Source organism: Notolepis coatsorum (genome assembly GCF_963971535.1).
Source record: "Notolepis coatsorum genome assembly, chromosome: 2".
Classification (NCBI taxonomy): domain Eukaryota; kingdom Metazoa; phylum Chordata; class Actinopteri; order Aulopiformes; family Paralepididae; genus Notolepis; species Notolepis coatsorum.
In genome coordinates, this window is record NC_140166.1 from 42,433,288 (window position 1) to 42,458,155 (window position 24,868).

General features: G+C 48.0%; 1 protein-coding gene across 1 annotated transcript in view; it reads left to right on the forward strand.

The window, feature by feature from the left end:
- zdhhc8b (zDHHC palmitoyltransferase 8b) overlaps positions 1-23,116 on the forward strand; it is a gene marked incomplete at its 3' end in the record, with an annotated part of 161,598 nt that extends 138,482 nt beyond the window's left edge. The window contains 10 exon segments of the mRNA XM_084338031.1: positions 228-316; positions 318-386; positions 6,464-6,636; positions 7,591-7,693; positions 8,036-8,127; positions 12,988-13,123; positions 17,025-17,130; positions 20,944-21,050; positions 21,168-22,267; positions 22,972-23,116. Coding sequence (XP_084194157.1) covers positions 228-316; positions 318-386; positions 6,464-6,636; positions 7,591-7,693; positions 8,036-8,127; positions 12,988-13,123; positions 17,025-17,130; positions 20,944-21,050; positions 21,168-22,267; positions 22,972-23,116 — 2,120 coding nt within the window.
- Between the last annotated feature and the right edge of the window lie 1,752 nt (positions 23,117-24,868).

Sequence of the window (24,868 nt, forward strand, 5' to 3'; positions counted from 1 at the left end):
CTGTGTGTCTGTGTGTCTGTGTGTGTGTGTGTGTGTATACACGTGGGTTTTCTTCATGTGTACTCATACCGTGTGTGTGTCTGTGTGTGTGTGTGTGTGTGTGTGTGTGTGTGTGTGTGTATACACGTGGGTTTTCTTCATGTGTACTCATACCGTGTGTGTGTGTGTGTGTGTGTGTGTGTGTGTGTGTGTGTTCTTGTTGTGTGTGTGTGCGTCCCGCCCCACAGCGGATGAGGACGAGGACAAGGACGATGATTTCCGGGCGCCGCTCTACAAGAACGTGGAGGTCAAGGGGATCCAGGTCAGAATGAAGTGTGTGCGCCACCTGTCACTTCTACCGGCCGCCACGCTGCTCCCACTGCAGCGTCTGTGACCACTGTGTGGAGGTGTGGACACACACACACACACACACAGAACAATACATACACACACACACTCACACACACACACACACAACACACATACACACACACATACACACGCAACACGCACACACACACACGCACACAAACACACACGCGCACATACACACACACACATACGCACGCACACTCACGCACACAGAACAATACACACATACTCATACATGTACAAATACACATGCACAGGCTAGTTCATATGCACATTTAAAGGAACACACCAACATTTGGGGAAATTAGTCTTCTCACAGAGAGAGACAAGAAGATAGATACCAGTTTCCTGTCTGTGCGTTCAGTAGAACGCTATCTGGCTGCATGTTAGCCTAGCTTAGCATATGAATGGAAGCAGACATGGCCGGTTAGCCTTCGGCGGGGGTGTTAGTTGGACAATGCCTAGGCTAACCGGCCATGTCCGGATAATAATTTCCCAAAATGTTGGTGTGTTCTTTTAAATATGAATACATGCACACGCACACACACACATTATGGCAAGGACAAGACCCTAAAAATAATGAGCGCTAAATAACACCTACAAAAATACACATGCTCAAAACACACACACACTCACTCAGCTCCTGTATCAGCTCCTAGTACATTCTTAGTTGAGCCTGTGTGGATATTGCAACAAGCACTTTTATGCATCAAGGCCACATGAATGTCAAAATGGACAGTAGGCCAGACATTGTGAATATTTGCTTTTCTCAAAGCAAAATGTATTTCTATACAGCAAGAAGCCTTCTTCTTCTTTCGTGTAACGTCAGAGGTCCAACTCGTATCTTGTAGCCATGCCCTTAACTCTGGTCCCACATCAAATAGGCTGGCTTCCGAGGGTGGTTTGTATAGGGGGCAGATGGTCAGGATGTGGTCAACAGTCTGCTCAGGGTCTCCAAACTCACATGCAGCGCTGTCTGCCAGGCCCCACTTCTTTAATGATGCTTTAAAGCGACCAACCCCAGATCTTAAACGGTTCAGCAGAACCCATTGCCGGCGTGGAAGATAGTCTCCTGTGGCGCCATCTCCTGGATCCCAGATGTGGTGGTGGATACGGGTTGGCCCAGCACTCTCCCACTCTCTCTTCCAGGCTGCCGCCAGCCATCCATTTCTGGATAGGTCCTCAGTGGTGGAACGGAGCATCTCTTGTGCCACCTTGTTGTAGGGGTGGCGGGACTTGAGTCTGCTCATAGGTGCTGTTGTTGTTGTGGTGTTGTGTAGGATGTGCCAGTCATGCTTCACTGCCCTTCCTTGCTAGGGCGAGAGTGGCAGCCTCTCGTCGTAGGCCAGCTGGTGCGATTCCTGCAAGGACTGGCAGCAGGAAGACGGGTTGTGTAGCCTTCAGGCATCCAGTGATGATCCGGAGGGCGTTGTTAGTAGCCGCATCAACTTTTTTAACGTGCAGGCTTCTGCTCCAGACTGGGGCACAGTACTCTGCTGCCGAGAAGACCAGGGCTTGGGTGGATATCCGAAGGGTCTTGGCGTGGCTCCCCAGGTTGTACCTGCGAGGCGTCGGATCAGCGCAACCCTTGATGTTGTCTTTGCCCTGACATCTTCGAGGTGTTGTTTGAAGGACAGTGTCCGATCCAGACGCACGCCAAGGTATTTAGGGGCTTGCTGGGACTCCAGACGCTTGTGGTCAGCATATACCTCCAGTTCCCTCTTGGCATCTCTGTTGCAGAGATGGTATGCTGCTGAAACGGTCTTGCTGGTGCTGAGCTGTAGGCGCCACTTTTGTAGATAGGCTACTAGGATGTCCATGTCTTGGTTAAAGACCGTCCTCCAGTGCCTTCCATGTGGGTCTTCTCAGCATGATGGCAAGATCGTCCGCATAGCCGTACTTTCTGGATGCTGTGACTGGGAGATCGTAGATGTAAATATTAAACAGCATCGGAGAAAGGACTGACCCCTGTGGGACACCGTTCCTCAGTCTTCTGAGCCTGCTGCGCTGGCCATCGCTGGTGTGTAGGACAAAACTGCGGTTAGACAACATCTCCATGATAAACTTCACCATGTGCCGATCAGGTACCATCCTCATCAGCTTCAGGTGGAGTCCACGGTGCCAGACAGTATCGTATGCGGCAGTCAGGTCCAGGTACACTACCCCCGCTTTCTCATTAGCCTGGAAGCTGTCCTCGATGTCTTGAGACAGTAGTGTTACCTGGTCCACTGTTGATCTACCACGTCGGAAACCGGCCTGTTCCTGTGGGAGCTGTGTGTCAATTACTGGCTCAATGCGGCTATGGATCATTCTTTCCAATATCTTAAATGGAACACAGAGCAGCGAGATGGGTCGATATGCCTTGGGGTCTTCCGCAGGTTTGTTTGGCTTTGGCAGGGCAATTACAGAAGCACGACGCCAGGTCTTGGGGATCTTGCACCTCTGATAGCATGCAGAGAAGAATGCACAGAGCCAGTCAGATGTTGTTGTGCTCTGGTGGGTGATAAACTCCGGGTGGATGTTGTCACGGCCTGGAGATTTGCCCGTCTTGAGCTTACTCATGGCCTCATCGAGTTCATCTGCTGTGAACTCTCCTGAGAGGTTAGAATCTACACTGGCCACCTTGGAGAGGGAAAACACCTCCTGTGTAAGAAGCCTAAAGCGTGAAGTCTAGGGCGTGTGTCTGGTGTGGATAGTTACAGTATATAGTATCACCACTGGGCAGTCGGCCTCTGTCCATCTATGGAAGTCCATCAAATGTATGTAGGCTGCCCATAATATTCTTTACCACTACATTATTTGCCAAAATGTCATCCTTGTGAGGGTGCGGCTGGGTAGCACAGTGGACTAAGCACTCTCCTACCACCGCAGAGACTCTGGGATCGAATCCAGCTGCCTCCGGCCTGGTCGCCTGTACCAGTTCCGCAACGGATTCGATTTCCGGGGTTGCCCTGATTGGCCACTAAGCCCACGTGACCCTACGCTGGCACGCCCCCCTTACCCCGCTTACGCCTGAGAGTCACACTCGCACAGCTAGCGGCAGCCAGCCAGAGAGCCTTGCTACTACTAGCCGAGTGATGAATGAAGCTCTATCTGTTTCACCTAACAGCACTATTGCTCCGTGATCATAGCCATCCATCTCTAAAGCTAACCACTATTTGTAAAAGCCACAACCACGTTACCATATGTAATAATGTAAATCATTGTGTCGTTGTACATATTGTGTATACACCGTTAGAAGCTAACAGCCTTGCTACTACTAGCCGAGTGATGAATGAAGCTCTATCTGTTTCACCTAACCGTGATCATAGCCATCCATCTCTAAAGCTAACCACTATTTGTAAAGGCCACGTTACCATATGTAGCTAACGCAGCTTAGCCTGGTAGCTATTGTTGTGCTAACAACATCCCGACGCGTAGCTTGTTAGCCAGCATGAATGCCCGATGTAGAAGGCATAGACGCAGGTCGCTTGTTGGCCGGCATGAGTGCCCGATTTGGGGTGGTTCTCTCCTCTTTGTGTGCCTTTGTCCTTGCGGGTGTTCTGCCGGGGGAGGTTGTGGACACGACAATAGTGGTGGTTGTAGGGTGTTTGAGCTTGTAGCCTAGTTAGCTCGCAGCTATCGTTAGCTTCTAACGCAACGGTGTATACACAATATGTACAACGACACAATGATCAAACACCTTATAAATACTATTGTCATGTCCATAAGTACCCTGGCAGAATACTTGTGAGGACAAGGGTATACAAGGAGGAGAGAACCATTTTAAAATCGGGTATTCATGCTGGCTAACAAGCTGTGTAGCTATGAGCTAACTAGCGCTACAAGCTCAAACACCGTACAACCACCACTATTGTCGCGTCCACAAGCTCCCCCGGCAAAACACCCGCTAGGACAAAGGCATACAAAGAGGAGAGAACCACCCCAAATCGGGCACTCATGCCGGCCAACAAGCGACCTGCGTCTATGCCTTCTACATCGGGCATTCATGCTGGCTAACAAGCTACGCGTCGGGATGTTGTTAGCACAACAATAGCTACCAGGCTAAGCTGCGTTAGCTACATATGGTAACGTGGTTGTGGCCTTTACAAATAGTGGTTAGCTTTAGAGATGGATGGCTATGATCACGGAGCAATAGTGCTTTTAGGTGAAACAGATGGAGCTTCATTCATCACTCGGCTAGTAGTAGCAAGGCTCTCTGGCTGGCTGCCGCTAGCTGTGTGAGTGTGACTCTCAGGCGTAAGTGGTGTAAGGGGGGCGTGCCAGCGTAGGGTCACGTGGGCTTAGTGGCCAATCAGGGCAACCCCGGAAATGGAATCCGTTGCGGAACTGGTACACGCGGCCTGCGTCGTCCCTACTAACACAATTGGCAGTGTTAGCGGGTGGGAAGCCGGTGGGGTGCATGTCCTGGTCGTTGTAAAACTGCGACTCCTACTGGTCGGTCGGGGCACCTGTTCCGTGCGCGTTACGTTCCCCCAGTGAAATTCCTCGCTGTCGGGTGAAAAGAAACGGCTGGCGACTCCACATGTATCGGAGGAAGCATGTGGTAGTTCTACACCCTCACCAGGCCGACAGTGGGGCAATGTGCGCAACAACCAGGAAGGGAATTGGCATAACGACAAAAAATTGGGATGTGTGAAAAATACAGAAAACCCAAAAATAGATAAAAAGAAAATTCATCCTTGTGTCAGACATCGTAATCAGATACCCTTCGGATTGGATTGCGATTGCTCTGTCTGCGCCCCTCATGCACAGAGTAGCCCTGGCTAAAGGCCAGTAAGTCTGATTACCCATATACCTAGAGCTCCTTGGCTGACTGGTAGGTGATGGAGCATGCTCTCGTCTTGCGCTCAGCAGAGCCTTGCAGGAAAGGGGGGAGAAGTGTGTACGTGTGGAGGGTAATTAGATCCACTGTGGTCAAGGGCAAGACATGAACATTTGTCTGCATGTTATTTAGAAATTCTAACATTGTACAGTAGGTGTCTAAATAATACTTTTTCATGGAAAGTCAAGGAGGGAGAGCGTTGTACATTGTTCTTTGTTCAAAATGACAAAACAGCCTTCTGACCAGTCCCGCTATTCTAGTTTATATTTCCCCTTCCACGCTCGCACACATTTCTCCTTGCGTCGCAAAGCCTCGTTTTCCACCATGTCCAGTGACTCGGTATCGGTTTCTCCAACCTGCTTTCCACTATTTGAAGTCCTACTCTCCAGCGGTGTAACTGTCCCTGGAGCTATGCCGCTTGTCTGTCCCACAGTCTTTCTTGTTGGACATGTCCCCGGTGTGAAACAGGTCAAACGCGACTGAACTAAAGGCCAGGCAGCAGCTTGCTACGCCGCTCTCCCAATGCAGCAACTAAACGTGTGACTCCTCCCCACTGGTGCAGAGTGAATGTCAAACCCAACCAGTGTACAATTGGTTGTAAAATGTCAAATGTACTGTATGTAAAATTCAATGGGGTGGAGAGCATTCAGTTTGGAGGCAAAGTGCATGATGTCACAGTTCAATAGCTTTTTTTTCAGTTCTACCAATGATGGTTTGGCTTGTGCAGCCATCTTATAATAATAATAATAACACCAACAACAACAACAACAACAACAACAACAACAACAACAACAACAACAACAACAACAACAACAACAATAAATGTACAGTATGTACACAGTATTTTCAAAACATCGTTACAAAGATATAATGCTCGTTCTCCACCTTGATATCCCCCTACCTCTCTCTCTCTCTCTCTCTCTCTCTCTCTCTCTCCCTCTGCCCCCCCTCTCTCCCTCTCTCTCTCTCCCCCCCCATCTCTCTCTCTCGCTCTCTCTCTCTCTCTCGCTCTCTCTCTCTCTCTCCCCCTCTCTCTCTCTCGCTCTCTCTCTCTCCACCTCTCTCTCTCTCCCTCTCTCTCTCTCTCCCCCTACCCTTCTCTCCCCCCCCCTTTATCTCTCTCCCCCCCCCTCTCTCTCTCTCTCCCCCCCCTCTATCTCTCTCCCCCCTCTCTCTCTCTCTCCCCCCCCCTCTCTCTCTCTCTCCCCCCCCCCTCTCTCTCTCTCTCTCCCCCCCCTCTCTCTCTATCTCTCTCTCCCCCCCTCTCTCCCCCCCCCCCGCCCACAGGACTTTGACCACCACTGCCCCTGGGTGAACAACTGCATCGGACGGAGGAACTACCGCTACTTCTTCCTCTTCCTGCTGTCGCTCAGCGTCCACATGGCGGGCGTGTTCTCCTTTGGCCTGCTCTACATCCTGCACCACAGAGAGAGGCTGGGCGCTCTGCACACCACCGTCACGTATCCCTCCACAACCATGAGCGATGACGACTGGATTACCCAGTGTTTACCGAACACAAAAGCTAGTACTTTGTGGCCCATGTTTATTAGGATGCCTGAGAGTCATCGCCCAGGTGACAGCTATTGTACCTGGGGCTCTATAGATGGGATGTTCTAGGGATCATTCGTATCACTAATTTACAAGCAAACTGTAATCAAATATAACAAAAAATGTCATCGTTTTCATTGTTCCTAATACCCTCCTGCATCATATATTAAAAGTCTTACTTCATGGATTTAGAGGATCAGGTTAAACAACGTTTTACCCAGATGGGTAAAATATTGAGGGGCGTAGGGGTGGTGTTGAGGGGCATAGGGATGCATCCATCTGGGTAAAATTGTGTTAGACCCTCCAATATTATGTAGCTATCCAACATATTTGGTGTATTTTTCTAAGTTTTGGGGGTACATTTTTACAATCAAACTTTTTTTGGATAGGACATACACCTGTATTTGGGGTACTACTACCCCAACACCCACTTATTTGCCAAATGTTGCACAGTTTGTTCCACACTGCTCCAATGGGTGCACCCGCATCTAAACAATCTATTAATTGCTCCTTATAGACCGGTGTCACAAATAGTTGACTACGTTTTACACTTTTGTAATGATTAGTCATTACTGGAAAAGGATGAGAACATCTCCAGCGCACCACAGAAACGTGCAGTGACACCGCATGAGCGCTAGATTTAAAGAGGTCCCTCGGTTTGGTTGCATTCCTTTGCAGGAGGACAGTAATGTGGGTGAGTCGACAAAATACTCGACTAAAGGAATTGAATATTCCTTTAGTTGAGGACAGGCCTAGTGTTTTGTCAGCTGGATGTGTTGTTGTTGTTGTTGTTGTTGTTGTTGTTGTTGTTGTTGTTGTTGTTGTTGTTGTTGTTGTTGTTGTTCTCCTTGACCCCCTGTGCCCAGTCTGGTGGTGATGTGTTTAGCAGGCCTGTTCTTCATCCCAGTTACAGGCCTAACTGGCTTCCATATGGTGCTGGTGGCCCGAGGTCGCACAACTAATGAGCAGGTGAGTGGATGCCCACCCAGGATCTACTGACACGCGCACACACGCACGCACACGCACGCACGCACACAAGCAGGGAGAAATGTACCGCAAATAAGGCACACTTCCTTTTATATAAAAATGCCATATCAATCTAGCATGGTCTTACTGTATATGCAGTGGACTCACAATGACTCATTTAAAGCACACATTAAGCACTGACTCACTCTCAAGCCCACTCCTTGCCTGTTCACCCCTCGCTGTGTGCGCGCACGTGTGCGTGTGTGTGCGTGTGCGAGAGAGCGCTCGCTGTGGCCTTGTGTCTCCTCCGTGGCTCACTCTAAAACGAGGTCCTGTGTTCTGCAGGTGACGGGGAAGTTCCGCGGGGGTGTCAATCCCTTCACGCGGGGTTGCTGTGGCAACGTGGAATATGTCTTATGCAGTCCCTTGGCTCCCAGGTAAGATGGCCTCATAGGCATGCGTGCGTGCGTGTTTGTTTGTTTGTTTGTTTGTTTAATATGGATGTACCAATACCGCTTTTTCACGGCCGATACCGAACGTAAGTTCTAACCTTTGAGTATCGGCTGATGCAGAGTGATAACGAGGAACTTTTGTCACCTGCTCAGTGAAGCGTCGAGTGTGAAGGACAGGTGGGGAGATTGTGGAGCCTGCACTCAACTTCTAGTTCTTCTAGTTCTAGCTCGAGTATCTGGACAATATTAGGGGTGTAAGAAAATATCTATACACGTGAGTATTGCAATATTATGTTTTGGTGATACTGCGTCGACTCTCAAAAACACTATTGATTTTTAATTAAACCCTCGTAAAAAATATCTCTCACCTCAATGTATCAGAATGATAGTGGGTCGGGGCGGTCAGGTGGTGTAACGGAGATTGCGTTCATCACCAAACCCCGGAGCGGCTAGATTCGCCTGTTCGAATCCAGCTCACAGCTCCGGGGTTGTCACCAGCTTGGCTGGCCGTTCACACTAATACAATTGGCAGTATTAGAGGGTGGGAGAAGCTGGCGGGGTGGGTCCGGGTCGTTGTAAACAGCGACTCCTACAGTTCGGTCGGGGCGCCTGCTAAGCGCGGATAGGACTTGAGTGGGATAGTGTGATCCTTCCACACGCTACGCCCTCTCAATGAGAATCCGCGCTGCCAGGTGAAAAGAAGCGGTTGATTGGCTGGACGTGTGTCGGAGGAAGCACGTGATAGCCTCCACTCTCCCAGACCGACTGTGGGGGGTAAGTGCGCAGCGACCAGGAAGGGGATTGGGAATTGGCATAACGACTAACATTGGGATGGGAGAAAATCGGAGGAAAATGGAGGGGGAAAAAGATCATTAAAAAAAATAATAATAATGATAGTGGGTCTAGTGGGGCTCCAATTTTCAACAGAATTGTGCATTTTGTGATAAAAGTCCCTAATTTGGTACACATGTATTTAGAAGAAATCTGGATATTGGGCCATTGCAAATTCGCCCCCTAGTGGCCATGGCAAGCATCAACGTTATTATATCACTTTTAGGGGGGCTGTAGCACCCCTACATTTCAGAGGAGAAAAAAAAACTAAAAAGACAGAGGATAATTCTAGCTTTCCAGTGATACCACTGTTATTGTTCTAGTCCAAATAGAAGCAGAGATATTTACATATTGAATGTCTCAACATTTACTGGGAACTTCGTTTTTTCAACATGCATTGGTGACATTCAATATGTAAAATGGCATATCTCTGGTTCTATTTGGACTAGAATAATAATATTGGTATCTCTGGAAAGGTAACACTGTACTCTGTCTTTCCATAGTGGATTTAGGCGGGGCACAGCTATATAATACTTGATAATAATAGTTGATGCCTGCCATGGCCAGTAGGGGGCAAATTGGCAGTGGCCCAATATCCAGATTTCTTCTAAATATATGAAGCATGTACCAAGTTTTGACGCTTTTATCACAAAGTGCACAATTCTTCAGCTAAGCTGCCCCACTAGTCCTATTGGTACCACGAGTCTCTCCTTCACAGGCATGCCCACTTTATGCTAATCCCATGCAGTTTTGAGCAGAAACCATGCAGCTTTTTGCATGCAGTACAAATCCTGTACCATCTGCGCAGCGCTCCTTTCAGCAGAGGTTAGGAGGATATCTTCACACTGTGCAAGGCTGACTCAAGCCAATGAAGTATGCTGCCTCGGTGATGTCAAAGGAGAGCATGCCCACTCTGTCCGTCATAACACCACTTCATGCCAGATGTTATGCATAGGGCAGTGTGTTCTTTAAACTAGGGACAGTTTTCCTAAAAGGTTATTACAGTATTGCAGTATATTTTAATCGTAGCCCCTGTATTGTGATATGTCGTATCGCCAGATTCGTGCCAGTACACAACCATACCCAATATCCAATACCAGTGTCTGTGTCCATGGTATTACTATTGTGTTGCCATAGTACCAGCATGACACCTAACTAAACCTCACCCCCCTTGACAACAATCAGAATAGAGAGACTGCAGCAATGTCCATAAAGGGAGAGAGTGTGTGTGTGTGTGTGTGTGTGTGTCACGTGGAACGTGTGTATGTGTGTATTAAAGTGTGGAGGTGTTTGTGGAGGTGTTGGCGGAGGTGTGTGTCCAGTTCCGCCCGAGTGCAGCCAGCTACCCTGGGGTAGGGCAGATGGCTGAGAGAATTGAATCACGGTTAATGAGAAACTGAGCACAGAGAAAATTCGACATGCTTTTTCACACGCACAAAAAAAAAAAAAGAAGGCGGCGTAAAGAAAGATCCTTTCGGGAGAAATTTGATTCCCTAAAAATAGACTGTGTGAGACCACAGACAGACAGCAGCAGGTGGAGATGAGATGCTTTGTTGCCAGCATTCCCCATTTGAAGCGGTCCTATCCTCTCCAGTGCCAATGAGACTATTTTTACACACTTTTACTGAACCACTGAAATGAAGCCCAGTTGTTCTGGTTTTCCTTCAGATGACATTATTCTATTTGGTGGATGTTTTATATAAAAAAAAAAACCAGCGCGTAAATTTTTAGCACGGGTGGCCTGGCCCCATTGGGAGTCCCCTATAACCATAGTGGTGTTCCATCATCATTGAGCTGTACCGACCACAAGACCAGAACTCTAGTTGTGCTGTACCGACCACAAGACCAGAACTCTAGTCGCGCTGTACCGACCACAAGACCAGAACTCTAGTCGCGCTGTACCGACCACAAGACCAGAACTCTAGTTGTGCTGTACCGTCCACAAGACCAGAACTCTAGTCGCGCTGTACCGACCACAAGACCAGAACTCTAGTCGCGCTGTACCGTCCACAAGACCAGAACTCTAGTCGCGCTGTACCGACCACAAGACCAGAACTCTAGTCGCACTGTACCGACCACAAGACCAGCGCTCTAGTCGCACTGTACCGACCACAAGACCAGAACTCTAGTCGCGCTGTACCGACCACAAGACCAGAACTCTAGTCGCACTGTACCGACCACAAGACCAGAACTCTAGTTGTGCTGTACCGACCACAAGACCAGAGCTCTAGTCGCGCTGTACCGACCACAAGACCAGCGCTCTAGTCGCTCAGCACTAGGGCCAGCAGAGGGTTACGTGGCTATCGTTCTGGGACTGGGAGCTAACGTTATAGTAGTACCTGGCTGGTGCGGGCTAACTGGCTATCGTTCTGGGACTGGGAGCTAACGTTATAGTAGTACCTGGCTGGTGCGGGCTAACTGGCTATCGTTCTGGGACTGGAAGCTAACGTTATAGTAGTACATGGCTGGTGCGGGCTAACTGGCTATCGTTCTGGGACTGGGAGCTAACGTTATAGTAGTACCTGGCTGGTGCGTGCTAACTGGCTATTGTTCTGGGACTGAGACTAACGTTATAGTAGTACCTGGCTGGTGCGTGCTAACTGGCTATCGTTCTGGGACTGGGAGCTAACGTTATAGTAGTAACTGGCTATCGTTCTGGGACTGGGAGCTAACGTTATAGTAGTACCTGGTTGGTGCGGGCTAACTGGCTATCATTCTGGGACTGGGAGCTAAAGTTTTTTTTTTTTTATCCACTTTTTCTCCCATTTTCTATATTTTCTCCCATCCCAATTTCGTATCATCCAATTCAACCCTCCCCTGTCACGAACGCTGTTTCTTGCCTCCCACAAGCCGGCTGCAATGTGGACTAAGTCATACATAGCACAAGTCCCCTCCGGTACTTGAGGTAACAGCAGTCGCATCTTTTCACCTGCGCAGCTCGATCTCTCAGTGGCGAGGAGTAACGCGTGGGAGGCTCACGCTGCCCCCGACACTTCCTGATTCTACTGCGCAGGCGCACCAACCGACCTGTAGGAGTCGCTGTCCACAACGCCCGATCCCCACCCATCAGTTTCCCACCCCCTAATACGGCCAATGTGTATTAGTACGAACGACCAGCTAAACTGAAAGCAAATGTGGAGCGCTGGGCTCGAACAGGCAAGCCCAGCGTCTCCAGATTTCGTGGCGAGCGCCTTGCCCACTATGCCACGTAGCCGCCCACCGGACTGGGAGCTAACGTTATAGTAGTACCTGGCTGGTGCGGGCTAACTGGCTATCGTTCCGTGATTTGTTTACTTGGTAACACGGGTTGCTAAGGAATTTAGGTTTGAGGTTGAAGAAAGTGCACTTTTAGGTTGAAAGAGCGGCCCTAATGTCAACGTGTTTCAATATAAGCGTTATGTATGGTGATAACGAGTATATTGTTAGCTCCCCCCCCGCTGATGAAAATGAAAGTCATACCGTCATATACCGTATACCGGGGTATTATGTCAGCAAGAGGCTGCGGTCTCGACTCCCGGAGTCAGCATTGCCTGCGGCTTGGACCAATCGTCATACTAACTCGTTTGGCTGAGTTAGCGGGAGGGAAGTCGTGGGTGGTAATCTGGCGTTGTGGACAGATTACCACAGGTCAGATCTGGGCGCCTGCTCAGCGAAAGGCAGGAAGTGGTGAAGGCAGCGTGACCTCCCACGCGTTACACTTCACCAATGAGAGCCCTCGCTGCCAGGTGAAAAGAGAGCCACTGGCTGTCTCTGCATGTGTCGGAGGAAGCATGCGGTAGACTTCAGGGTTCCCTTGTACCGACCAGCAGGGGGAACATGCGCACAACGACCAGGTAGGGGAGGGGGGGAATTGGCATAACGACTAAATTGGGATGGCGAGAAAAAGAAAAAAGAAAAAAAGAAAAAAGAAAACAGCTGGTCTAGATCTAGGTCGGCAGAGCGCATATTTTCATATAGTCACTGTATTGTGAAAATAATTCCCCCCCCCCCCCCCCCCCCTCCCACTCGGTGCAGGTACACAGTGGACCCGAGAAAGAAGCCGCCCGTGAAGATCCAGCCCCCCTTCATCAGACCAGACCTCTCTGAGCGACAGATCACCATCAAGATCAGCAGTGACAATGGCATCCACGGCACGATCATCCGCTCCAAGGTGAGTTGTTACACCCCAGAGCTCCGTTATGTCCTTGTTTTACCCCGTTACTCTCCATGACTCAGGACCAGGGGTGTAAAGTACTTGAGTAATTGTACTTTGTTACAATACTTAAGTACTGTTTTTGGGGATTTGTACTTTACCCGAGTATTATTAGGTTTGTATACTTGTACTTTTACTCAATTACATTTCAGAGAAAAAAAACATACTTTTTACTCCTTACATTTAAAAAACATACTTTTTACTCCTTACATTTCAAATGCAGACCTACAAAGTACAAATCTCGCAGGTCCAACTATTTTAATTAGTATAGTTGTTTCTCTGGCCGAACTAACGTTAACGTTATTAATCCTGCGGCCGCACTTTATTTAAAAACAGCCAATCAAATCCCCATCAATGGAAAATGAACCCGCCCATACCCATGCTGATTGGTCCTTGTGCAAGACTAGAAAGCTTTGATTTAACACCTGCTATCAGAAGAATAGACAGTCAGAAAAAAAGTTTTTACTTTAACTTTAAATTTCTGAGTACTTTTTACACCCCTGCTCAGGTCTCTGTTTCACAATCACAGAGACACTTGGTTTAGAAAAGTACAACGAATGTACAGGAGATTGTGTTGCTTGACTGAGTGCCGCAGAGACGACCCAGTTCCTCTCTCTCTGAGGCACTGTCTCAGTCTCGGACTGGCAAGTGTGGCGGAAGTGTGTCATCACAGTATGCCGTCGTCGATCGTCAAGTTATGAGTTGTTTCAGTACCGCCCTCAAAGATAAGTTGGGATTGTTTTTGAGTAATGGGCCATTATATCGAAGTACCACCATGACAATTGTATTACAACAAAACAACATCAAAAGGATGTCACGTCACAATGTAATTTGAAAAGGAAGAATAAGAACTCAATCGAATCCAGCTGTCAGTGGTACCTCCGGCTTTGTCAGTCGTCCATACTAACACAATTGGCAGTGTTAGCGGGTGGGAAGCCGGTGGGATATGTGTCCTGGTCGTTGTAAACTGCGACTCCTACAGGTCGGTCGGGGTGCCTGTTCAGCAGGGAGGGGATCTGGGGGAGGTAGTGTGATCCTCCCACACGTTACGTTCCCCCAGTGAAACTCCTCGCTGTCAGGTGAAAAGAAGCGGCTGGCGACTCCACATGTATCGGAGGAGGCATGTGGTAGTTCTACACCCTCCCCAGGCTGACAGTTGGGCAATGTGCGCAATGACTAAATTGGGATGGGTGAAAAAATACAGAAAGCCCAAAAATAAATAATAAGAAATAAATTGTGATATGATATTTTGGCCTAACTGCTCAACCTTACTTCAGTCTTTGTCTCTCTGCATTTCCGGCACCTTCCAGGCCAGCCGTGTCCCTCTCCCCAGTGTCTCTGCCATTACTGTACTGATCCTCTTTTTGTATCACAAACAGTACTGTATTTGTAAATCTGGTATGTCATAAATGTATAGATGTAGCAGTACTGTCTATCTGTATGTCATGTATGTTATGATGAATTGAAAATGGGGGACCCTGATGTAAACAAGACGAAAGTCTTTCTCTGGTCTGCATCAAGTTTCAAGTTTCTTTAATAGTTGTCATACAGAAGTACAGAATACTTTTATACAAAATGCTTCTTACTGTTACACTCCAGAGACTGTGCTAGACAAGATAAGTATGAAATAAAATAGTATAGCATGTAAAATAGAAGTAAAAAAAGGTCACGGTGTTCAGTATAGACATATGTACAATGTTCGATGCAGAATAGAAGTAACTGAGTTACCATACAATATACAATATACTATGCAATGTACTGATATACAATACTATATAGTGCAGAGCAGAAATGGGATGAGGTACAATTTAGGTACAATTTACAGTAAGGTGTACGAGTGCAAATCCTTTACCAATAAATATAAAGTGTAAAGTGTGTTTAGGTGATCTAAAGTGTGGAGAGTGGGTGCTGCAGTGTGTTGTTTGTTTAAGTGAGTGTGTGCGTGTGTGTGCTGTGTGCATTTGATGGTTGTTGCATAGTGTTTATTGTTCGTTGAGCAGCCTGATGGCCTGGGGATAGAAGCTTCTTCTGAGTCTTTCTGTGCTCGCCTTAAGACTCCGGTATCGCTTGCCTGACCGCAGCAGTTCAAAGAGGCAGTTGTTCGGGTGGCTGGAGTCCTTAATGATTCTCTTAGCCTTACCCCTGCACCGCTTGTTGTAAATGTTCTGGAGGGTGGGAAGCCCCCCTCCAATTGTGCGTTCGGCTGAACGTGTCACTCTTTGTAGTCTGCTACGGTCTTGTGCAGTGCTATTCCCAAACCAGGAGGTGATGTTGCCAGTCAGGATGCTCTCTATTGTACATGAGTAGAAGTTCTTAAGGATCTTCTGACTGACTTGGAACTTCCTTAGGCGCCTGAGGAAGTAGAGGCGTTGTCGTGCCTTCTTCACAACACTGTCAATGTGTGTGGTCCATGTCAAGTCCTCGGATATGTGGGCTCCGAGGTACTTGAAACTGTTCACTCTCTCAACCGGTGCCCCGTCGATGCTGAGGGGGCTGTAGTCCTTGACCCCCGACCTCCTGAAGTCCACAATCATCTCTTTTGTTTTGCTGACGTTCAGGGAGAGGCAGTTCTCCTGACACCACTGTGACAGATTCTCTACCTCTTCCAGGTAGGCCCTCTCGTCGTTGGCAGAGATCAGGCCCACCACTACTGTGTCATCAGCAAATTTGATGATTGTGTTGTTGTTCCGCTGTGCCACGCAGTCATGTGTGTACAGGGAGTAGAGGAGGGGGCTCAGAACACAGCCCTGGGGGGCCCCTATGTTGAGCGTGATGGATGAGGAGGTGCAGTTGCCTGCTCTTACCACCTGGGGTCTGCCCGTCAGGAAGTCCAGGACCCACTGGCAGAGGTCATAGTTCAAGCCCAGGTCCCTGAGCTTGGCTATGAGTTTGGAGGGGACTATGGTATTGAATGCTGAGCTGTAGTCGATGAACAGCATTCTCACATAGTTCCCCTGCCTCTTGTCCAGGTGTGATGCTGCTGTGTGCAGCACATGGGCTATGGCGTCCTCCGTGGACCTGTTAGGGCGGTATGCAAATTGCAGGGGGTCCAGGTTGATGGGGAGGGAGGAGCAGATGTAGCCCTTCACTAGCTTCTCAAAGCACTTCATGGCTATGGAGGTGAGAGCTACAGGGCGGTAGTCGTTGAGGCAAGCGGGCGTAGATTTTTTGGGTACAGGGATGATGGTGGACTTCTTCAGACAGGTGGGGATGACAGCCTGTTCTAAGGACAGGTTAAAGATGTCAGTGAATACCGGGGCCAGTTGGTCGGCACAGACTTTTAGGACGCGACCGGGGATGCGTCCGGACCTGCTGCCTTCCTGATATTCACTTTTTTAAAGGTCCGCCTCACCTCATGCTCTGTTACCCTGAACACTGAGTCTCCATCAGCAGACCCCCCCCCCCCCCCCCCATTGCCGTGGCTTGGGTGCCTTTGTAATCTGTCATCGTTCTGAGGCCCTGCCACATACCTCTAGAGTCAGCCTGTTCAAACTGAAGTTCAACTTTATCCCTGTAACGCCGTTTTGCCTCTATTACTGCTCTCCTGACGTTGTATCTTGCCGTCTTGTGTTCATCCATGTTGCCTGTTACCAGCCCGGTGTTGTAGGCTGAGGTGCGCACTTTCAGAGCCTCACGGACGGATTTATCTACCCAGGGCTTTTGATTTGGGTAGATTCTAATTGTGGTAGAGGGGATTGTTTCTTCTACCAGAGTACAGACAAAGTCAAGCACCGTTTCAGTGTATTCGTTGAGGTTGAGGATAACAATTGTGTGTATTGATAAACTTTTCAATCAATCAATCAATCCACCTGTTGTGGAAGCTTTTAACCCCCCCCCCCCTCCCTTTCTCCTCCTTCAGTCCAAAAGCAGTCTGGATGGCCTGCAGGATAAAGACACCCAGCCCCCACTACCCCCCAAGGCCGAGCGCTACAACCAGCTGAAGGGCCAGCTGACCTCCAGTGAAGGTAAGACGGAGCCGCTGGAAGTAGCCTCCACCGTGCGACGTGGACACCATGACCCTCCCTCTCTCCGTCATTGGCTCTCGTTCTCTCATTCTTCACCTTCGAGTTTCCTGTTCCCTCTCCCTTAACGCGTATGTGCACAGCAGCGCTCATCGCGAGACAGAGCGAAGTTCAGCTACACACACGCAAACTCCTGTATACTGATGATATAACGGTTATGTTACATTTTCTGTGCTTTTCCCTTTCAGATAAACAATCAAACTAGACATAGAGGAATCGAGATGCCACTCTCGCTGGCTACTCTGTGGAAAACAAAGATGACCTGGGACGAGTATTATGGAATGAATGGAGTTTAAGTTTACGTTTATTTTGATCCCCTTTAGCCACAGCAGTGCTGTGGCTATTCTTCCTGGGGTCCATAACACGTAAAATACAGTTAGACTTTATACACTTATACACAACATTCACATGTCATACAGACAATTAAAACAACAATATATACGCCTAATCAATTCATAATACAATACAACAATACCTACTGATAATTAATTCATAATACAATACAGCATAATATACTATTTAGCTTTTACATACATCTATGTTCATATCAACCAATTATACAATCTTTTAAAGGAAAACTCCCAACATTTTGGGAAATTAGCTTATTTGCCATCTACCCTGGAGTTAGACAAGAAGATGCATACCTTTTTCTTCTCTGTGCATGCAGTAGGAGTAGGAAGACGTTGGGAACTAGGCTAATGGAGGAACCTACTTCCAGTGAGTGACGCTAAGCTAGGCTAACGGTGCACATCTTTCGACTTCTACTGCATGCACAGAGAAGAAAAAATGTATGTATCTTCTTGTCTAACTCCAGGGTAGATGGCAAATAAGCTAATTTCCCAAAATTTTGGAGTTTTCCTTTAATAATATATCCATATCAGACACATACCTTTTCATCTACGTATATCCCTATCCAGGGGCGTCGTTTTGGTATGGCAAGGTATGGCACTCGCCATACCTTGGCAAATTTAAATTGTAAATATTTTAAATTTATTATTTATTTTATTAAAAATGTTTATGTTGATTTAGAATTCTAATATCAACATTATGAACGAAGCTTCAAACTATTCGGTACAACCCTAGCATGTTTTGATATAGTCAATTATCTCACTTTTACTAGGTGACTTTTACTGTGACTAACTGAAATATGCCCAAAAAAAAGGAAAATGGACATACAGACGTTTTTTAATCAGCAGCAGAGACAAGTGATACAGGGACACAGGTATGGTCTTAAAATGGCTTAGTGATTATAACAGTGCAGTTCAGCATTCAGTAACCCATACATTTTGTGAACGTGTTTTTGATACCACATTCTGTTGAACACACACCTCAGAACTGTACCTAATGAAAATTGGCTCAATTGCAAGAAAAATAATAGACAGTTATGATATTACATTCTGCATAATTTGTATGCAAAATATTGTGGTTCCCTGCTTTAGTCTGTTGACATATTTGTATACTAAAAAATGCTTGTGTAGTCCTGTGACCTAAATGTCATATAAGTGAATTGTATAGAAACAACTCACCAAAAGTGACTATTGCACAACTGATTCAACAAAAGAAATCCACGAGGGGGGGAAACCACCCCTACCCCCCTCCCTCCCTCCTCGCCATACCTTGGCTTTTACTGAAATGACGCCACTGTCCCTATCTCTTTATCAGACATACATTTTCATTTACGTACACTATCTATTAGGGAATGTCAATTTCTTTGGTTGAAAATGTTGTTTTACCAAGATTTTGAAACAACATTTCCTATTCTCCTGCTTAACATGTCTGGGAAGAGAGTTCCATTCCTGCATACCACGGAACATGACAGTTCGCTTCATTGCATTCAACCTCACTTTTGGAAGTGTAAAACCTCGTGCAGAAGCATGTCTGGTGGAATGGTTGTGTCTGTCAAGACTTATAGATAAATTGTTATATAAAATTGAGGGGATCTTTGTAACGAAGTGAGACGAAGAATTGCTAATACCAGTAAAAGTAGATGATCCTTATTTGATTGAGCAACAGATTTGCCATGTTTAGGGTCTTATAAACATATTGACATTTTGAACTTGGAATGTCATTCAGCGGATATTAAAAAAAAGGGATTTTTCACATATTTAACTTTATTTTTTTTGATTTACCGACTGAGGGTAAGCTAGGCTACCAATTTGATATTCCCGATATTTAAAAGAATACGCAAACATTTTGGGAAACAACTAACACCTCTCCCGAAGGCTAACCGGCCATGTCCCAAAATGTTGGCGTGTTCCTTTAAGTTGTATGAAATAGTAGTGTAGTCGAAGCAAACTATTAGCTTACCTAGGTTACCAATTTGATATTCCCGATATTTAAAGCAGTTGGTTTTGCTAATGGTGTGAATTGATTGATTGATTGAAAACTTTATTAACAGAGTGCAATGGGTACAATACAGTACAGCTCAATACTAACAACTGCTAAGAGGATGAAGACCAGAAAAATACTTTCGTCTTGTTTATATAAGGGTCCTCCAGATGAGTTCTCAGCCTCCTATTAATTTCCGTCCTATATCTAACCTCTTTGCTAGACACACACACAGTCCCCCGTCTCTCTTCTCTGACAGCATCGCACCAAAGTGCCATCTTATTGAAACTTTCTCGCTGATCGTCAGTGTGCCCGTGTGTCAGGCTCCGTGGTAGTTTGGCCTGACAAATGACCAGGCCCACAGCAGGTCAATGGCTCGTTTATAGGGGGCCAGGGGATCGCTGTGATTTGTGGCAGGGTGGCCCCCCGTTCTGCGAATCAACTCCAGATTTTTTGTGGGATGGGGGGGGGGGGGGGGGGGGTTCAGAGTGAGATAATTGCAACATGAATCACTCCCCTATGTTACAGTGGTGCCGGTGGAAGTCGGCCAAATGGAGGAATCGGAGGAGAATAGCTGCCGAGTGAGAATCGTGTCTGTAACTAAGATGAATGACAGCCTTGTAGTCTGGGCTTCACATAGTCGACTTAACAAGCTATGAAAGGGATGCTATTATGGTGGATGTTTTACAGCACTGGGGTTTCAGTCAGAAGTGGTGTTGTTTTTACGGTTCTACATTCAGTGACTTGAGAATGTTAATAACATACTGTGTCCACCTACAATAGCCAGTTTCTTATAGTAGTTCTACAGTGTCATGCTGCATTATGTCAGGGAGTTGACGCTTTCTTCCATTCAACGGGATGCTACTGCTTCCTGGTGGCAGCTCGCGGTACTACAGCTGTAGCAGCAGCCGTGCTAGATTGACTTCCTCGTCCTTCTCATCCACTCTTTTTCCATCAGATAAACTGTTTAGTAGAAAAGGTCACGGTGTGGATTTCAGGGATCAATTCTCTGCAGCCTCCTGATTCTGAGAACTGAGTGCCAATTCTGCCTCGTAGACTTTTGCCCGCAGAGATAGATTTGTGTTTTAATGGAGTCAATAACTTAACAAGTGTGAATTTGCAATGGCTACAACCTTTTGGCGAAAGGCCACTCCTATTCCCACGCCCCCTTTTAGCCAATTGGCATGAACACACACACACACACATGCACGCACACACACACGCACGCACGCACACACACACACTTGACCTCCATGCCACATTTCAGCCTCCTAGGGCTAAACCTGTGGCCACTAGACGAGAGAGGAGAAATGTTTTCTGACCAACCAACAGAGTGACCTTTTAGAGCTGCTGGTTGCAGCTAAAAGGGATAATAGTGACCTTGTTTATAACAGTCCGACTCCGCTCCTCTTCTCTGTTGTGTTACAGAGAGCACTCTGTCTGGTAAGATCCACCCCTCCACTCCAGCCATGTACAAGTACAGACCCTCCTTTGGGACCATGCCTAAAGTGCACTACCACGCCGCTGGAGAAAAGGTATACGTTTATGAAGAAATGGTTATGCTTTTGAATATTTCCAATATCCCTAACCATTATGCATAGAGATGCAAATTAATATTTCTGAGTGTCTTTTTATTTATTTTTGTCCTCAAGATTGTCATGCCCGATGACCGCAAGACGTCGGCCATCTTGGAGGAGGGCGTGGTCCGTGGTCACGACTACCGCTCGGAGCCCAACCTGGACCTGCCCGACTACAGCGGCGCTCCCCTCCACCGCACCTTCCAGTCCTCGCCCCTCCAGCTGGACTCGTACCCCGGCGTGGGCTCCCGCTCCCTCAGCCTGAAGCAGCACCTGCAGCCCGAGGCCGTCGCCGCCTCCACCCCCTACAAGAGCGTCTTCTCCCCCAACACGCTGTCCAACCGCAACGGGAGTCTGTCCTACGACAGCCTGCTCAACCCCAGCGTCTCCCCGGCCGTCGCCGCCGAGTGCATGGCCCACCCGGGCGTGCCCTCCTCCCTGGGCTTCCACTCGCCCTACCTGCCCACCAAAATGTGCCACATCCGGGGGGGGCCCGAACTGCAGAGGCAGCAGCAGGTGGTGCCGCCGCCCTACAGCCCGACGATGGCGACCAGGGGGGGAGGCGGCGGCGGCGGCAGGCAGTCGCCCCACCCGAGGGAAAGGGACCCTTCTCCGGTGCGCTACGACAACCTCTCCCAGACCATCATGGCGTCCATCCAGGAGCGCAAGGAGACGGAGGAGAGGGAGAAGCTGCAGCTGATGCACGGCCGCTCCCAGACCCAGCTCTACGCCGCCCAGGACTCGGGCATGTTCGATACTAGCCCCGGGGGCTACGGCCCCGCTCCCCCCTCCAGCGCCTACTACCCCGACGGGCCCCGCAGTGGCCCCTCCTGCTCCAGGGGCCCCACGCCCCCGGCCTACGGAGGCTCCAGGGACAACCTGATGGGAGCCGGGCTGGTGGGCTACGGCCAGCGGACGCCCGTGCTGCGCCACGCCGGCTCCACGCTGGGCCGCGCCCCCAGGACTTCCTCCAGCTCCCTGCACACCCTGGAATATACTAACGGCAACAACAGCGGCGGCCAGGGCAGGGCTCCCGAGCCCCCCTACCGCTCCCCGGCCCACCAGCCCCACCACTCCCCGGCCACGCCCCGCTCCCCCTCCTCCTACACCCACCAGAAACTCTCCTACATCAGCGCCTTGGAGAGGACAGACTCGCCCCGTCTGGGGGGCCCAAGGTATGAGTCCTAACATAGCTTCTCTGGGGCTTCATGTATTGCGCAGAGGGAGGGGGGGCTGGAGGCGTTTAATCCATCCCGCTGGAAGCCCCCCCCCCCCTTCCTTGCTTGACGGAGCCAGTGATTCATGGGCACTAGGCTCTGCCTCGGTGTGTAGTCACAATTGAGGCTAGAGGTTAAACCTGTAGCATGTACGGTATACACGGCTACAGTATACAATATACTGCACATATACAGTATTTGTCAGAGGTTCTGTATGGTGTGACTGTGAACTATGGTGTACTTTTACTGGATTTAAATGTTTGCCTTCTTAGAAAAGTATTCTTTCTTTCTCATTATTTTTTAAATGTGTCGTCAGATGAATAAAGTGTCTTGACCCCACTTGCATGTTTTTTCTTCCACCCATCTGATACACTAACACAGCCCCTAGGACTCTCACTGTCAACCAACACACCCTACCCTGACCATCTCTCACGAGTCATTTGAAGCTTTTGTTGAGAGGTTTGAACGTATGTTGCCCCCCCCCCCCCCCTTCCTTCCCTTTTCTTCCTCTTTTGTACACGGACTATTAGATAACTAACTCCGCCCACCTTGCATGTGACACCTACCAACCAACCCACCCACTATTTGGTTTGACAGATTAACTCGGATTAACAGGCTCCTTGTCTCTAATCGTTCTCTCTGTTCTTCTCTTCCCCGTGCAGAGAGGCCATGATGATGCAAGGTAAAGTCAATGGCCAAGCAGACTGCCACCTCGGCCTCCAGGGCGGCACACTCAGCCCTGGCCGCCACAGTAACGTCAAAAAGGTCACCGGGGTGGGGGGCACCACCTATGAGATATCTGTGTGAGAAAGGAGGGGGGGGGGGGGGTTGGGCACCAAACTGATGCAGCAGCCACCTCCGATGACAACAATCCCTGCAACAGAGAGCGGAATTCTCACCTTTATATTACTTTTGTAAAGTCTGGATGTTGACCAATCCGGGGCACATAGCACTTCCTGCTTTGGAGTTATTGTCCAATCAGAGGACGTCTTTGCTCTTGTGGGTCTGTCAAGCCAATTGCCTGTGTGTGTGTGTGTGTGTGTGTGCACAGGAGGGGTGGTGTGTGTGTAATCAAGACTGCAGTGGGCTGTAATTGTGTTTTGTCGTAGAATTTTGTGGCTTGTTGTATTGGTCGTCACAGTGGGCTCTCAAGACGGCTCAAATGTTACTCCCTCGCCTCTCAGTTACATTCATAGAACCAATATTGCTCCATACACACAAAACATTTGCCACGACAAGCGCTGACATCTTAACGAAACACTACAGATGAATTTATACATTGATATCAAAGTATCCTCACTTTGGAAATCTACGAGAAGACTGACGTCCTCCTCTCCGAGTGAATTGACCTCCGAGTTAAAGGTGCTTCACATAATCGTCCACCATCACAGAACCACCGGGTCAGGGCTGCATGGGTCCACAGAGGATTGTTTGGGGGAAGATCCGTGTTAAATTCAGACGTATGATCAGCACAAGAAGAAGAGTCTGATTTGTCTGAAGAAAGACCTGCCGGGTATTTGAGTGGAGGATAATTCTCAGCAGAATTCACACGAATGTCTCTATTCTGTATTCATCCTCATAGTGGAGGATGATTTAATTTTTTTTGTGTGGGGCTTACAGGAGTGTGGCTCCGTCGGTCCCTTGAGGATGGCGCAGGACTTTGCGAGCGTGTGTTCGGTCCAACTTCCATTTAGCTGATTTCAGTATAATCCACACGAGTGCTGAACGGATATATTTTGTGTTCTGAAAGATCTGAATACCTCATCAAAAGAATGGTTCTTCTCACCACGTTCTGAACTATAGTCCAGCCTTGCACAGCCAAAATGCAGTTTCTGTTGAGACTTCATATTTTTGTAAAGGTTCTTATGCTGTTTTTTTTTTTTTTTTACGATCATGACAAGAATGGATAAGTGTAGAAAAATAAGTCATTGTAGTAAAATGGTAAACTGGTTCATTCATTATTTTGTAGTTTTCTTTTTTATGTTTGTTTCCTTTTTTATACCCAACCTTTAAAAAAGTGTTTGATACATCTTGCTTTTTTATACAGATACCCAAGCTTGGAATGGATGTTTTATTTTGAGTGGTCTTTTTGTTGTTGTTGATAATTTATAACTCCAGTGAATACATGAATTAATGAATACTAGATAAACCCACAAAGGGGGAGGTATCATAGCTTGTTGTATCTTGCAGTGTAAAGAAATGATCATATTTGTATAATGAAGAAATTTAATAATATCATCATAGGAAGATGATGTGGAGAGGAAAAAGGCAACAAACAAAACTAAACAAAAAAAAAGAAGCTGCTTTGAGATTTCATTTCCAAAAGTGGCTACTGACCCCGATTCTCTCAAAATGGAGGAACAGGTGTTTTCTGGAGTGGCCCCTGCGTGACTGACGTCATGCGACATCGTCAGACTTCCCGCGCTCCTACGCCTAAACGTCACACGGGAACGCCATCGGACTCTCTGCGTAGGAGTGTGACGACGCTCAGTCTCGCGACAGCAGCTGTCTGGCACAGCAAACCAGTTGTATCGAACACCACTCGGAGGGTCGGAGATG